General features: G+C 39.8%; 1 protein-coding gene across 8 annotated transcripts in view; it reads right to left on the reverse strand.

The window, feature by feature from the left end:
- ZNF451 (zinc finger protein 451) overlaps window positions 1-16428 on the reverse strand; it is a 95582-nt gene that overhangs the window by 34364 nt on the left and 44790 nt on the right. For all 8 annotated transcript variants that reach the window (XR_014062017.1, XR_014062019.1, XR_014062018.1 and 5 more), the window contains 4 exons: window positions 11255-11408; window positions 10621-10768; window positions 6761-8322; window positions 4963-5106 (listed from right to left, as the gene is read on the reverse strand). Coding sequence is in view for 5 of the 8 variants with exons in the window: in XM_081519734.1 (XP_081375860.1) it covers window positions 4963-5106; window positions 6761-8322; window positions 10621-10768; window positions 11255-11408 (2008 nt within the window). In the remaining 3 variants the exon portion in view is untranslated. The remainder of the gene's footprint in view (window positions 1-4962; window positions 5107-6760; window positions 8323-10620; window positions 10769-11254; window positions 11409-16428) is intronic.

Raw genomic sequence — 16428 nt, forward strand, 5'->3', positions numbered from 1 at the left:
TCCTTTTCTCCTTTGCTTTTCGCTTCTTTTCTATTCACAGCTATTTGTAAGGCCTCCTCAGACAACCATTTTGCCTTTTTGCATTTCTTTTCCTTGGGGATGGTCTTGATCACTGCCTCCTGTACAATGTCAGGAACCTCCGTCCATAGTTCATCAGGCACTCTGCCTATCAGATCTAATCCCTGAACCTATTTGTCACTTCCACTGTATAATCGTAAGGGATTTGATTTAGGTCATACCTGAATGGTCTAGTGGTTTTCCCTACTTTCTTCAATTTAAGTCTGAATTTGGCAATAAGGAGTTCATGATCTGAGACCTACAGTCAGCTCCCGGTCTTGTTTCTGCTGACTGTATACAGCTTCTCCATCTTTGGCCACAAAGAATATAATCAATCTGATTTCGGTGTTGACCATCTGGTGATGTCCATGTGTAGAGTCTTCTCTTGTGTTGTTGGAAGAGGGTGTTTGCTATAACCAGTGCGTTCTCTTGGCAAAACTCTATTAGCCTTTGCCCTGCTTCATTCTATACTCCAAGGCCAAATTTGCCTGTTACTCCAGGTGTTTCCTGACTTCCTACTTTTGCATTCTAGTCCCCTATAATGAAGAGGACATCTTTTTTGGGTGTTAGTTCTAAAAGGTCTTGTACGTCTTCATAGAACCATTCAAATTCAGCTTCTTCAGCGTTACTGGTCGGGGCATAGACTTGGATTACTGTGACACTGAATGATTTGCCTTGGAAGCGAACAGAGATCATTCTGTCATTCTTGAGATTGCATCCAAGTACTGCATTTCAGAGTCTTCTGTTGACCATGATGGCTACTCCATTTCTTCCAAGGGATTCTTGCTCACAGTAGTAGATATAATAAGCAGAGTACATCATGCAAAATGCCAGGCTGGATGAATCACAAGATGGAATCAAGATCACAGGGAGAAATATCAACAACCTCAGATATGCAGATGATACCACCCTAATGGCAAAAAGTGAAGAGGAACTAAAGAGACTCTTGATGACGGTGAGAGGAGAATAAAAAAGCTGGTTTAAAACCCAGCATACAAAAAGCTAAGATCACAGCATCCAGTCCTATCACTTCATGGCAAACAGATGGAGTAAAAATGGAAACCATGACACATTTTTTTTCTTAGGCTCCAAAATCACTGTGAATGGTGACTGCAGCCATGAAATTAAAAGACACTTGCTCCTTGGAAGAAAAGCTATGACAAACGCAGACAGCATATTAAAAAAACAGTGACATCACTCTGCTGACAAAGATCCGTCCAGTCAAAGCTATGGTTTTTTCTGGTAGTCATGTATGGATGTGACAGTTGGGCCATAAAGAAGGCTAAGCACCAAAGTATTGATGCTTTCTTAATTGTGGTGTTGGCGAAGACTCTTGAGAGTCCCTTGGACAGTAAAGAGATTGAACCAGTCAACCCTAAAGGAAATCAACCCTAAATATTCATTGGAAGGACTGATGCTGAAGCTGAAACTGCAGTACTTTGGGCACCTGATGCAAAGAGTCAACTCTTTGGAAAAGACCCTGATGCTGGGAAAGAATGAAGGAGGGAAGAGAAGGAGGCAACAGAGGATGAGATGTTGGAATGCTTCACCGACTAGATGGACATGGGTTTGAGCAAGCTCTGGGAGATACTGAAGGACAGGAAAACCTGGTGTGCTGCAGTCCACAGGGTCACAAAGAGCTGGACACGACTGAGCAACTGAACAACAACAATGCAGTTACAGTTATCAAAGCAGTATGGTACTGACATAAACACAGAAATATACATCAACCGAACAGGACAGAAAACCCAGAAATAAGCCCAAACACTTATGGCCAGCTAATCCATGACAAAGTAGGCAAGTTCACACAAGGGTGGAAAGACAGTCTCTTCAACAAATGGTGCTGGGAAAACTGGACAGCGACATGTAAAAAAATTAAATTAGCTCATTCCTTAATTCCATCCACAAAAATAAGCTCAAAATGGATTAAAGATCTTAATGTGAGACCAGACTGTATAAAACTCTTAGAGGAAAACACAGGCAGAACATGCTCTAACATAAATCACAGCAGCATCTTTTTTGATCCATCTCCCAGAATAATGGAAATAAAAACAAAAATATACAAATGGGACCTACTTAAACTCAAAAACTTTTGCACAGCAAAGGAAACAATAAACAAAATGAAAGACAGCCCACAGATTGGGAGAAAATATTTACAAATGATGTGACTGATAAGGGATTAGTCTTCAAAATTTACATTTTATGATGCTTAACAGCATCAAAACAAATAACCCACTCAAAAACTGCGCAGAAGACCTGAATATTCATTTCTCCAATGAGTACATACAGATAGGCCTATGAAAAGATGCTCAGCATCTCTAAGTATTAGAGAAATGCAAATGAAAACCACAATGAGGTATCACCTCATACCAGTCAAAATGGTTATCTTCAAAAAACCCACAAACAACAACTGCTGCAAAGAGTGTGGTGAGAAGGGAACTCTATTATACTCTTGGCTGCAATGTAGATTGGTACAGCCAGTACGGAGAACAGTATGGACGTTCCTTAAAAAACTGAACAGAGCTATCATATGACCCTGCAATCCCACTCCTGGGCATGTATCTGGAGAAAAACACGATCCAAAAGCACACGCACCCCTGTCCTTCACTCACTGCAGCACTGTTTACAATAGCCAAGACATGAAAGCAACCTAAATGTCAATCAACAGAGGAACGGATAAACAAGATGTGGTACATATATACAATGGTGTATTACTCAGCCATTAACAAGAGTGAAATAATGCCATTTGCAGCAACATGGATGGACCTAGAGAATGTCAAACTGAGTGAAGTCTCTCAGACAGAGAAGGAGAAATATTGTATGACATCCCTTACATGTGGAATCTAAAAAGAAAAGATACAAATGAACTTACTTACAAAACAGCAAGTGACTCATAGGCTTAGAAAACGAACTTACGGTTGCCATAAGTTAGGGCCTTTGGGAAGGCCGTGTACAAACTGCTATTCAAAATGGATAACCAAAAAGGAACTGTTGTACAGCACATGAACACTGCTCAATGTTGTGTGCCAGCCAGGAAGGGGAGAATGGATACACGTATATGTATGGCTGAGTCCCTTTGCTGTTCACCAGAAACTACCACAACATTGCTAATTGGCTATACACTAATACAAAATAAAAAATTTAAAGTTTAAAAAAAAAAAACCTCGTGATTGGGAAGATGTGAAGAAGTCAAAATACCAACATCAACAGGAGTTTGGAAGAAGTTGATTCCAACTCTCACGGATGACTTGAGGGGTTCAAGAACTCAGTAGAGAAGGGAACTGCAGGTGTGGTGGAAAGAGCAAGAGAACTAGAATTAGAAGTAGAGTCTGAAGATGTGACTGAACTGCTGCAATCTCATGATAAACCTTTAATGGACAATGAGCAAGGAAACTGGTTTCTTGAGAAGGAATCTACCCTAATGAAGATGCTGTGATGACTGGTGAAATGACAAGTAAAGATTCGGAATATTACATAAACTTAGTTGATAAAACAGCAGCAGGGTTTGAGAGGATCGATTCCAGTTTTGAAAGAAGTTCTACTGTGGGTAAAACGCTATCACACAGCACTGCAGACTACAAAGAAATCATTCATGAAAGGAAGAGTCAGTCAATGCAGCAAATTTGATTGCTATCTTATTTTAAGAAATTGACACAGTCATCCCAACCTTTAGCAACCACCACCCATATCAGTCAACAGCCATCAACATGAAGGCAAGATACCACCCCCGCCAGCTGAAAGATTATGACTCAATGAAGGCTCAGGTTTATAGCAATAAGATGTCTTTCAATTAAGACATATTTTAAGACATAATGCTCTTGCCCACTTAATAGACTACAGTATAGTGTAAACATGACTTTTATATGCATTGAGAAACCAAAAAATTCGTGTGACTTGCAGTGGTCTGGAACTGAAACTTCAGAATCTACTGGGTATGCCTATACGTAAGAGGCTCACTGCACTAAATCTCAGTTAATGAAAGAGAAGACTCTCTCCCAAGTTTGGTCAATGGCTTATGAAGAGATTTAGTGTATGGCCAAACCATCCTGAATGCACCTGATCTCATGTCATCTCAGAAGTTGAGCCTGATTAGTACCTGAATGGGAGATTTATACAAAGATGCACATTTATAAACAGTAAGGAAGAAGTGAAGAGGCAGTTATGTAGAAAACACAGTAATTCTGTAGCTACAAGGTCCAAGTTCAAAAGCTAACTCTTATTATTTTATTTTTATATTTTGCAAAAAAAAATAAACTTCTCAGCCTACTTCCTTATATTTAAAGGGAGAAAATTATACTAATCAGTAAGCATGGGCTTCCCTGGTGGTTCAGGTAGTAAAGAATCCGCCTGCATTGCAGGAGACCCAGGTTCAATCCTTGGGGCAGGAAAATCCCCTGGAGAAGGGAAATGGCTACCCACTCCAGTATTCTTACCTGGAGAATTCCATAGACAGAGGAGCCTGGCTGGTTATAGTCCATCGGGTCGCAAAGAATCAGACACGACTGAGTGACTATTTTTCTTTTTAAAAAAACAACAACAGTACCTGGCATACTGTAGGTATTGAATAAAAAGGCTCTTTCAATCTGTAGCTAAGGGTCTATAAACTGTGGGTCCACCAAAAACAGCTAACACCTATCACAGAGAAATGCAAGGAGAAAAATATTCTAGCACTGTAATTATAATCCAAGGCAACAAAACCAAGAAGAGCTAACACCTATCACAGAGAAATTGCAAGGAGAAAAATCTTTTAGCACTGTAACTACAATGCAAGGTGACAAAATTTCAATTTTGTTTCTATCTCCTATTCAGGAAGGTTCAAGGAGAGTCCTTTTAAAGCAAAACATATTCTAAGGTGTATGTAGGGAATGGGAAAGATTGCCTCAAATGTTTTTCTTATTGCCATACCTTGAAAACCCCAAATAAATGTTCCTTGGTTAAGATGTCCTGGTAGGTGACCAAAAAAGTTGGACCAGTTATCGAAGTCGACAAAGACTATGTGAGTCATAGTTCGCAGGTAATCCAAGTCTGGGAGCTCAACAACCTCTTCATCTGAGAAAAAAGAAACATCGACAGGAATTTGAGAAGAATTAGCCAAAAACTTTTCAACTTGTCAACTTAACATTAATCTTGCATGTTTTTTTACTTCTATCTAAGCCATGTTGTGAAATCCAAATGACACGGTGTATTTATATCAGATAAAAATATTTTGAATATTTCAGAAATGATTGTCCTTTCTACAAATATGTGCCACCGATCCTGGCTTTCTTTAAAAGTCATTTATAAAAGGAATTTTTAAAAAAAATTAGTGTCCTAGAAGATCTAGAAGACCAAGCTTTCAGGCTAAGTAACTAAACCTTGCACCATTCATCCAAATAAACTTTAGAGGTTACTTGCTAAGAACTTTCTTGCTACCAGGAATTTGTTCTGTTCCTAAGGTGGACGGCTCCATCGGCACGCCTCTGGCTCTACACGACGCCCTGGAGCGCGGACAGGAGACAGCCCACACGCTGCTGCTGGGCACCTCCCGCCAAAGACACCCCCTTCTCCGCTCCCCCAGGGCCTCTCACCCCACCCTCTCCAACTCTCGTTGTCCCTTCTCTTCCCTCCTGTCACACCTCTCCACTTTGACAGGCCTTACAGTTTCCAGGTAGCAATGAAAACCCTGAATGTTTAAACTCTTTAAAACAGACAGCTTCTACTCCACCTAATAAAGACTGCCTCAGAAAAAGCCTGCTATTCTTTCTCATTTCTAAACCACCTATTTTCTTATCTCTCTTCTTAAAATATCCAGTAATTTAGATTTAGATATGACAATGACCTCCTGTCAAACACAGACCAACACAAATTCCCCAAAAGCAAAAGGAAAACAATGGAACATAAAGTAGTATGGCCATGGTTTCACAGTTAGAAGAAGAGTTGAATGGGGCTGTAGGGCGTCATTTAATCATCATAAAACACATGCCTAATGGTGATGCCAAGAGCTACCTGTGCTACAGAGCAAGTCTATAAAAATTCAGTAGTTCATAACTTTATTAGCTGAAACTTTTACATATCCTCATTTTTCCACGTTACACTGCATAATTTACAGTTAATTTTTATTTAAAAGGACATATAATTAAAGTTATACTCAAAAGAAAACAATCATACTTCTAAACAAAATAAAAACATTGCACTCTTGTAGAGTTCTTCAATCTTGTCATAGAAGGAAAGTCTAGAGTAATCCACACCTCAGTATTCTGCCTGGTTTCTTGTTTCCACTTAACAACTAAATTTCTAATTGCTATTTTAACTCTAAGTAAAAGCTTTGCTTCAAAAAAGGAGTAATGAAAATAAACAAATTCTCAAGTGAGGTTTAACATCTCTCATAGAATAAGGCCAAAACAGAAACAAAAAGAAATGACTGACTTATCTTTTTACTGAATTTTAGTCTAAATGATAGTAACGTGCAGTGTAACTTTCAAATCTTTACTTTCAGAAAGACCATCCATTTTCCTTAACTTTCAAAATTCCCAAGTCTTTTGTGAAAAGAAAATAAAACGTTATTTTTATTAGTGTAACAGGTATTCTTTGTCCCCTCAGGTTAAGAGGGTAGCTGCATGAAGCAGCGGGAACACGGATCTCTGCACCCGCTGCAGAAACGATCACCCCACTCACCCCACGCCGGGGCGGACGCGCCCCGCATCAGGGCTGATTACCGCCGTACCTGCGCTCTGGCCGCTCAGCTCTGTCTCAGCGGCTCTCTCGGGTTCTGCGGTCTGTCTGGGCTTCCTCTCTGCCCGGGCTGGTGGCGGGCTCTTGGGCTCGGCCGCAGGGCAGGCCCCGGCGGGCCCCCGCAGCGAGCAGTGCTTCCTGTGGAAGTGCTGCTGTGCGCTCTCGGGGTCCTGAAAGGCCCTGGAGCACGTGCCGCATTTGATGAGGCCCCGCGGCGGGGCCTCCAGGTCCGCGTGCGCCTGGCGCACGTGCGTGTGCAGGTCACCGAGGCTCTGGGTTGTGGCTGAGCAAACGCCACAGCGGAACCACAGGCGGCCCTGGCCCAGCAGGGTCTGCAGACAGCGGCCGTGGTCCTCCCGCCTGTTGACTTTGCAGAGGTAGCTCTCGCGGCAGCCGCAGGTCAGCAGATTACCCGTCTCTATTACTGGAAAATCACTCTCCGTTTTAATGGAAGGTTCCTTTTTTTCAGACACAAATACATAGTCTGTGCTGTGGTGCTCCTTATAATGAGTCAGAAACGCATCTTCCGTGTTAAAGCTCAGATCGCAAAGCCCACAGAAGAACTTCATCTTGACCTCGCTGTCGTGCTCGTCTTGGCAATGTCGGCGCAGTGTCTCCACCTTGTGAAAAGTCTTGTTGCAATGGGTGCAGCTGTACCTATGAAACTGGTGACTTGTTAAAGACATGCAGTGTTGCTTTACGCATTCTTTGGAGTCAAACATATCTTCACAAATTCGGCACTGCCATTTACCCCTCAGAGGACTGTTTGCTGGGGAATGACCAACAATCGTAAGAGCTGAAGGATTCTCAGCAGTCAGCTCACTCACCAGCGCTGGAGAGGATGATGGCAAAGTGTCACCTTCCACCTCATCTGTCTCATAAAAATACCTGTGTCCACTGTGAAACTCAGTTACATGGGCCATTATAGCCTCTTTCCTCCTCAACTCCTTTTTGCACGTCCGACACCAGAAAAGAAAGTTACTTAAATGTGCCCCTCCATGAATGCGGCTCATGTGTAAACGGATGACGCCCAAATCTTCACACACCTTCCCACAGACCACACACTTGTAGCACATTGTATTTGCTGAGAAAACATGTTTTTCTACTGCATCCTCACTTGGGAAGCGTTGATGGCATTCACAAAACCAGGCTTTAACAAGAGACCTTTCCTTCTGAAAACAAACCACACCCCCAAGGCTTTTAACTCCTAAATTCATCTTCTTTTTTGGAACAGTGCTGCAATCCTGTGAGCTAGATTCTTGAGAGGACAGATTTCTCTTCAGTGATGAAAGCTTTGACTCATCTTGCAACAGGCACACATCAGCAGGAGGTTTGCCCTCTTCACTGCTGTGGCAGTAAAGCAAGATTGACTCTTCCACTGAGTTAATGACTCGGACTTTGTGTCCTGAATCCTGCTTGTGATTCCGGGCACTGGTTTCATCCACAAAGACATGGTTACAGTGTGGACAGTAACCTCTCAGTAGGAATTTCTCGGCCACCTGAGCAATGCTCTTCTCAGCCAGAGCTACAGGACCGGCATTTCGACAACGAACTCTACATTGGATAAAAAATAAGCCCGTGAGTATTTCTAAATGTAGTATCTCTGCTTTTTATCGTAGTCATTAAGTAAATGTGTGTACATAAGCACTGAAGATTGTTTTTCAACAAAGAGGCAGATGATATAATAATATTCTATCTACCTGAACATTACCTACATTTTGCCTGATTTTAATCCTTATACCAAAGGATAAAACTAGAATAAAAATTTTTTTTAAATCCAGACAAATTTTAGAAAAGTAAAAACAATGTAAAATGCATTGATAGGAATGTTATGAGGCAAGCAGGTAACTAACTTCTCTATGGTAAGTTCAACAGTACAGAGGAACACGACAGTGATATTCTCAACAACCTGGTACCTGTTCTTTAAGAATGGACTGATTTTTCGTCAGGAACATGCCATGCTCATGGTTGCTTTCACACTAAAAAGTGTCCAACATCACTGTTCATCAGGGAAATACAGATTAAAACCACAGTAAGGCTCTCAAAAGAACAACTAAAATGAAACAAGACTGGCAACAGCAAACCTTGGCAAGGATGTAGAGAAACCGCAATTCTCACACCTGGCTGGTAGGAACATGCGCCAGCACACTTTAGGAAAATGTTGAGTAGAGACTTATAAAATTAAATACACATCTACTCTCTGATCTCACAATTCCAATCCTAGATATTTACCCAAGAGAAATGAAAACATATGTCTATAAAATGATTTCTATAAAATGTACATAATAGCTTTATTCACAACAGCTAAAAACTGAAAATAATCCAAAGGTCCATCAACATGAGGATGAATAAACAAACTGTGCTATATTCATACAATAGAATACTACTTACAAATAAAAAAGAACAATGAACTAAACAACATAGAAGAATCTTATAGACACTATCACAAACACAAAAGAGTGCATACTATACATGATTCCATTTACGTAAAAGATCTAGAGGAGATAAACCAATATAAGACAGAAAAAATATCGGAACAGACTGCCTGGGGATGCGAGGGTGGGAAATGACGAAGAAGGGAAGGATGGGTTGACCGCTGTATCCAGTCTACAAAATCATAAAGTTAAGGGGGCAGAGGGCTAGAAATGAAAAACACATGAAAAAAATCATAAAGGTTAAGATTTGTATACTTCAACGAATTGAAACAATATGTCAGAAACAAAGAACTATCAACAATAATTAAGTGTGGTAAGGCGCATAAAGATGTATAAGAATGGCAGTGTTGAGCATCATCAAAGTTGGGAGATGGATAAATAGGGTTCACTACACTAGTCTGTTGACATGCATACAGTGAAATTTTCTATGAAAAAATTAAGAATAAAAATCCTGGCAGAATGAAGATTTGAACTCATGAACTCAAGAAATAACAAGTCAGAACTAGGACTGTTAACATCAATAATTACATCAAGTTTATACAGAGTAATTACACTCAGCTGCCTGTATTTTTGAGAATGTATTTTACTTGAAAGTTTGTGAAAACAATTGTTCTAAGTAAACAAATGCAACTGTATCCCTTAGTAGATACAAAGTTTTAATGCATTTTAAAGAAATAAGGAGGGGGAGACCTAAGAGAGCATCAAACGCAAAGCGCAGTCTTTCAATTATGATTCCAACAAACTACATGTAAAAAGCTTCATCAAGTAACCAGGGAAAATTGGATAATGGATTAGATGCTTAATGATATTAAAAAACTAGTTTTTTAGGTATCATGATATTACAGTTATTTTTCTTTACAAAAAAAGAGTGCTTATCATTCATAGGTATATACTGGAGTATTTACAGATAAAATGACAAGATTTGCTTCAAAAGTAAGAATGTGCAGGGAGGAAAGTGTCATGTAGTGACAACTACTGAAGCCTGGTGACAGGTGCACTAGGGCTTATTATACTCTCATTACCTTTGTATATTGCTTGATAATTTTCATTGTAAAGACAAAAAATCAATTTGGCCTTTGATTGACATGCAATTTTTCACACATTTGTCACACTCTCCATGCTGGCTGACTCAAGGCCAAGATTCTATCTTAACCCTCTCCTCCCACAGGCACAACCCTCAACAACCCCCACAAAACTCAGACCTGTCAGCTTGTCTTATGTCTACAGCAGTATCAACGAACCCACTTTTCTCACACCTCTCCTCTTATTATGCTAAATGTGGGTAATGTCCAGGCAAATATGCATCCTCATTTTAAAGGCGAGAAACACAGAACAGAAGACTGCCTGTTGAATCCCCCTGCTGGTGAAGAGCTTTCTGGGCAGGACTCTCATGGCCCAAGACTAGACCAGTACAAACCTGAAATGGGCAGTAATCTCCATGTGGGAACGCAGGGTCTGGTGGCAGGCCACACACTTAACTTGAAATGGAACATCTTTGCACAGAGAGATCAAAAGTTTCTTTGCAAAAGATGGAAATGATATTGGCTGTGCCACTGCCTTGTCATCTGAAAGACAAAATGAACTATAACTTGCAAAGATTTGAGTGGAGTGACCCGGCCTTCCTCCCCTCTGCCTTTCTCAACATCGGGTTAGTAAGTGAAAGAAGATAGTTATTTATGTGATAAAAATCTAACAAAAGTCATTTTCTAGCTTCGATTAAGTGCAACAGATGCTGAACTCATGCTCAAACTAAAATCTGAGTTTAAATGCAGGGAAACACCCAACTTCCCAATGGATATACAAAAACATTATCGTGCATAAATGTTTTCTTCAAAAGTTTGTCTTCATTCCTCAAAGTAAACTTTACTCTTAGGTACAGATAAATATTAAGAATCTTTGTGAAAAATAAAAACTAAGATAAACAATCTTTCACTTTCACGGTTCTCAAAATTAATGTGAAAATAAGTTATCTCAAGAATTATCTGAGATGTACAGTAAATCAGCAAAGGTTAGAGTTTAATAATTTTCATCAGAAGAGAGTATGAACATACCACCCAGTTTAAAACTCTGATGGAAATGATTCTTTCCAGACATATGCTTCAAACACTCATCCTTGCTGCTAAAAAGGAGGAAGCAATTTGGACAGGCAAAACACTGAATAATCTGAGGAAGAAGGTTGTTTTTATGTCCATCATCTGCAGCTTCCTAAAATATAAGGCAAAGCTATATTATAGGCAACTAAAATCAATATTCAGTTTCTTAAGTCAACTTTCAAAATAACCTATTTATTATACATTTGGAATATTTTGTATCCATTTTTAACATGAAAACTTTTCTTCCCTGAGTGTGAACTGTGGAATTTTTTATCATAAATAAGGTCCCATATATGAACTTTTTAATTTTTTCCTTAAAAACAAATTGTTACCATCTTTCTGTGACAATAAAGATAAAAGTATGTTTGCTTTCTAGACTTTTTTTATACATATATATGCAATATTATATAAATGCATAAATGTTTTCACATCACATATGTTCTCTTATGTTTTGCTTTGCCCATTCTGCAATATAACCTATGTTTACAAATAGGTATTCTTCTATAAATTTCTCCATGTTTGTCATTTATAAAAAATATACAAAAATAAATATACAAGGGGAACTGCCATTGTTTTATCAAATACTGTCATCTTACAGATTTTTCTGCCTCAGTTTTCTTATTCCATAATACCTAACAGAAATCCCTAAAAACCAACTGGTATCACTCTAACTTATTCTTTGTAATGGTTAAAAACTACTTCATGGTGTGGATCTACTAAGATTTAGTCAACTATTCATTTTCAGGCTTTTTTTTTTTGCCACTACAATGATTTTGTAAATATATTTATAAAAATACATTGTTGACTACATATCCTCATTATATACTGCTTTCCCCTCATTATCAGGAGTGGCCCTACTGAGTTAAAAGTTTATTATTTGATTATTAAAAGATATTGTGTAATTGTTTCTCAAAAAGATTCTACCAATTCAGGTTCCCTAGCACCGAATGAGTCTGGCACAGGCTATTGTGGACCTTATTTTCATGTCTGCAGTCTTACAGACATGTGCTATGTTAACTTGTCTTTCCTGTCTACTTGTGCTATGAGCTTTCACTCATATAATCTGTGCATTGCTTACTCCATTCCAGTCTCAGGTTTTGTTTTTTCCCCTCTGGTCAACCTGTATCCATTCTTTGTTATCAAAACTAACTCTGTCTCATTCTCCATCTTTAAAATATTTTTCATCAAACACCTATCTATTAATTTTGTATATGGTCACCTTAAAATTCTGATAGTCAAATGGGCATGTCTTTTGTAGTGTCCAGATTTCCAAACCTGGTTAAGAGCCTCCTCTATTTATTTATTTTTGTTTTTATTTCCATTATTCTAGGAGGTGGGTCATAACTGATCTTGCTGTAATTTATGTCAAAGAGTATTCTGCCTATGTTTTCCTCTAAGAGTTTTGTAGATTCTGGTCTTACATTTAGATCTTTAAACCATTTTGAGTTTATTTTTGTGTCTGGTGTGAGAAAGTGTTGTAGTTTCATTCTTTTACAGGTGGTTGACCAGTTTTCCCAGCACCACTTGTCCTTTCTCCATTGTGTATTTTTGTTTCCTTTGTCAAAGATAAGGTGCCCATAGGTGTGTGGATTTATTTCCGGGCTTTCTATCTTGTTCCATTGGTCTATATTTGGTTTTGTGCCAGTACCATACTGTCTTAACGACTGTAGCTTTGCAGTACAGTCTGAAGTCAGAAAGGTTGGTTCCTCCAGCTCCATTCTTCTTTTTCAAGATTGCTTTGGCTATTCATCAAAATTTACTAATAATAAATGCTGGAGAGGGTGTCGAGAAAAGGGAACCCTCTGACACTGCTGGTGGGAATGCAAATTGATAAAGCCACTATGGAGAACAGCATGGAGCTTCCATTAAAAAAAAAACTAGGAATAAAATTGCCATCAGTTCAGTTTAGTCGCTCAGTCGTGTCCGACTCTTTGCGACCCCATGGACCGCAGCACACCTGGCTTCCCTGTCCATCACCAACTCCCGGAGCTTACTCAAACTCATGTCCATTGAGTCGGTGATGCCATGCCACCATCTCATCCTCTGTCATCCCCTTCTCTTCCTGCCTTCAATCTTTCCCAGCATCAGGATCTTTTCCAATGAGTCCGTTCTTCACATCAGGTGGCCAAAATATTGGAGTTTCAGCTTCAGCATCAGTCCTTTCAATGAATATTCAGAACTGATTTCCTTTAGGACTGACTGGCTGGACTTCCTTGCAGTCCTAGGGGACTTTCAAGAATCTTCTCCAACACCACAGTTCAAAAGCATCAATTCTTCAGCAATCAGCTTTCTTTACGGTGCGACTCTCACATCCATACGTGACTACTGGAAAAACCATAGCTTTAACTAGATGGACCTTTGTCAGCAAAGTAATGTCTCTGCTTTTTAATATGCTGTCTAGGCTGGTCATAGCTTTTCTTCCAAGGAGCAAGCATGTTTTAATTTCATGGGTGCAGTCACCATCTGCAGTGATTTTGGAGCCCCCTAAATAAAGTCTATCACTGTTGCCATTGTTTCCCCATCTATTAACCATGAAGTGATGGGACCGGATGCCATGATCTTAGTTTTCTGAATGTTGAGTTTTAAGCCAAATTTTTCACTCTCCTCTTTCACTTTCATCAAGAGGCTCTTTAGCTCTTCTGCACTTTCTGCCATAAGGGTGGTGTCATCTGCATATCTGAGGTTACTGATATTTCTTCTGGCAATCTTGACTCTAGCTTGTGCTTCATCCAGTCCGGCATTTCACATGATGTACTCTGCATATAAGTTAAATATATATGCAGGGTAACAGCAGAGTAACAATATACAGCCTTGACGTACTTCTTTCCCGATCTGGAAGCAGTCTGTTGCTCCATGTCCAAATCTAACTGTTGCTTCTTGACCTGCATAGATTTCTCAGGAGGCAGGTCAGGTGGTCTGGTATTCCCATCTGTTGAAGAATTTTCCACAGTGTGTTGTGGTCCATACAGTCAAAGGCTTTGGTATAGTCAATAAAACAAAAGTAGATGTTTTTCTGGAACTCTCTTGCTTTTTTGATGATCCAACAGATGTTGGCAATGTGATCTCTGGTTCCTCTGCCTTTTCTAAATCCAGCTTGAACATCTGGAAGTTCATGGTTCATGTACTGTTGAAGCTTGGCTTGGAGAATTTTAAACATTATTTTGCTAGCGTGTGAGATGAGTGCAATTGTGTGGTAGTTTGAACGTTCTTTAGCATTGCATTTCTTTGGGATTAGAATGAAAACTGACCTTTTCCAGTCCTTTGGCTGGAAACTACCATATGCTCAATAATCCCACTACTAGGCATATATCTCAAGGAAACAATAATTGAAAAAGACACATATACCACAATGTTCACTGCAGCACTATTTACAATAGCTAGGCAATGGAAGCGGAGAAGGCAACGGCAACCCACTCCAGTACTCTTGCCTGGAAAAACCCATGGATGGAGGAGCCTGGTAGGCTGCAGTGCATGGGGTCACAAAGAGTCAGACACGACTAAGCGACTTCACTTTCACTTTTCACTTTCATGCATTGGAGAAGGAAATGGCAACCCACTCCAGTGTTCTTGCCTGGAGAATCCCAGGGACAGGGGAGCCTGGTGGGCTGCCATCACGGGGTCACACAGAGTTGGACACGACTGAAGCGACTTAGCAGCAGCAGCAGGCAATGGAAGCAACCTAGATGTCCATTTGCAGATGAATGGATAAGGAATACTACTCAGCTATAAAAACGAACACATGTGAGTTAGTTCTAATGAGGTGGATGAACCTTGAGCCTATATTACACAGCATGAAGTAAGTCAGAAAGAGAAAAACAAGTATCACATATTAACACGTTTATATGGAATCTAGAATGATGGTACTGATGCTCTTATTTGGAGGGAAGCAAAGGAGATGCAGACGTAAAGGACAGAGTTTTGGACACAGTGGGGGAAGGAGAGGGTGGGATGATTTGAGAGAGTAACACTGAAACATATACGTTACCATATGTAAAACAGATAGCTAGTGGGAATCTGCTGCTGAGAACCTTGAGAGGCAGGGGTGGGATGGGGTGTGAGGTGGGAGGGAGGGAACATATGTATACCCATGGCTGATTCATGCTGATATATGGCGGAAACCACCACAATATTGTAAAGCAATTATCCTCCAACTAAAAATAAAATTAAATACAAAAAAAGAATATCATGAATCCCACAAAAATAAAAATTTTGAGAGCCTCCTCTATCCCAAAATTGGAAATATTTTTAAGTATATATTTATATGTGTATGTATATGTATGTGTGCTTGTGTATAAATATAATTTAACTTGTTAACGGTCTTTTATGTAATAGCCTTAAAAGTTATATTGTGTCTTCCTAAATTTCTATCATTAACATTAGGTATACACAATAGTTTGTGTAGTTGCTTATGAGATGCAACAGGAGGAGGGACAGGAAATTCCCATTCATACTAAGTACATTATGGTTCAATGTGCTTTTCCACTTAATCCTAGCAATAACCCACGAAATACTATTTTCTTTATTTACTAATGAGAAAGCTAAAGTTTAGGTAAGTCAACAAAATCACCACTCCCCTTAAAGCTGCACCCTCAGAAGACACAGCCATATAGCTTTGGTGGTGAATCCTGCACTCTTTTCGTCACTCTTTACCCGTTTTATTTTGGTGAGAGCCATGAAAAATATAACCCCTGGTATGACTTTCTACATTCTGATTAGAAGGTTCCAAACAAGAGCACTAACAGCATTTACTAACTTATACACATAACTTAGAGAAGGCAATGGCACCCCACTCCAGTACTCCTGCCTGGAAAATCCCACAGACGGAGGAGCCTGGTGGGCTGCAGTGCATGGGGTCGCTAAGAGTCGGACACGACTTCACTTTCACTTTCACGCATTGGAGAAGGACATGGCAACCCACTCCACTGTTCTTGCCTGAAGAGTCCCAGGGACGGCGGAGCCTGGTGGGCTGCCGTCTATGCGGTCGCACAGAGTCGGACACAACTGAAGTGACTTAGCAGCAGCAGCAGCACACATAACTTACCAATTTATACACATGTCCCCTACTTGAAGAACTCTAAGAAAATAAGCTGTAGTTCAAATGTGAGTTACAATTGGATTCAAAACAAGCTTGT

Source organism: Giraffa tippelskirchi, chromosome 8 (genome assembly GCF_054371585.1).
Source record: "Giraffa tippelskirchi isolate mGirTip1 chromosome 8, T2T-mGirTip1v1.2.pri, whole genome shotgun sequence".
In the NCBI taxonomy this organism is placed as follows: Eukaryota; Metazoa; Chordata; class Mammalia; order Artiodactyla; family Giraffidae; genus Giraffa; species Giraffa tippelskirchi.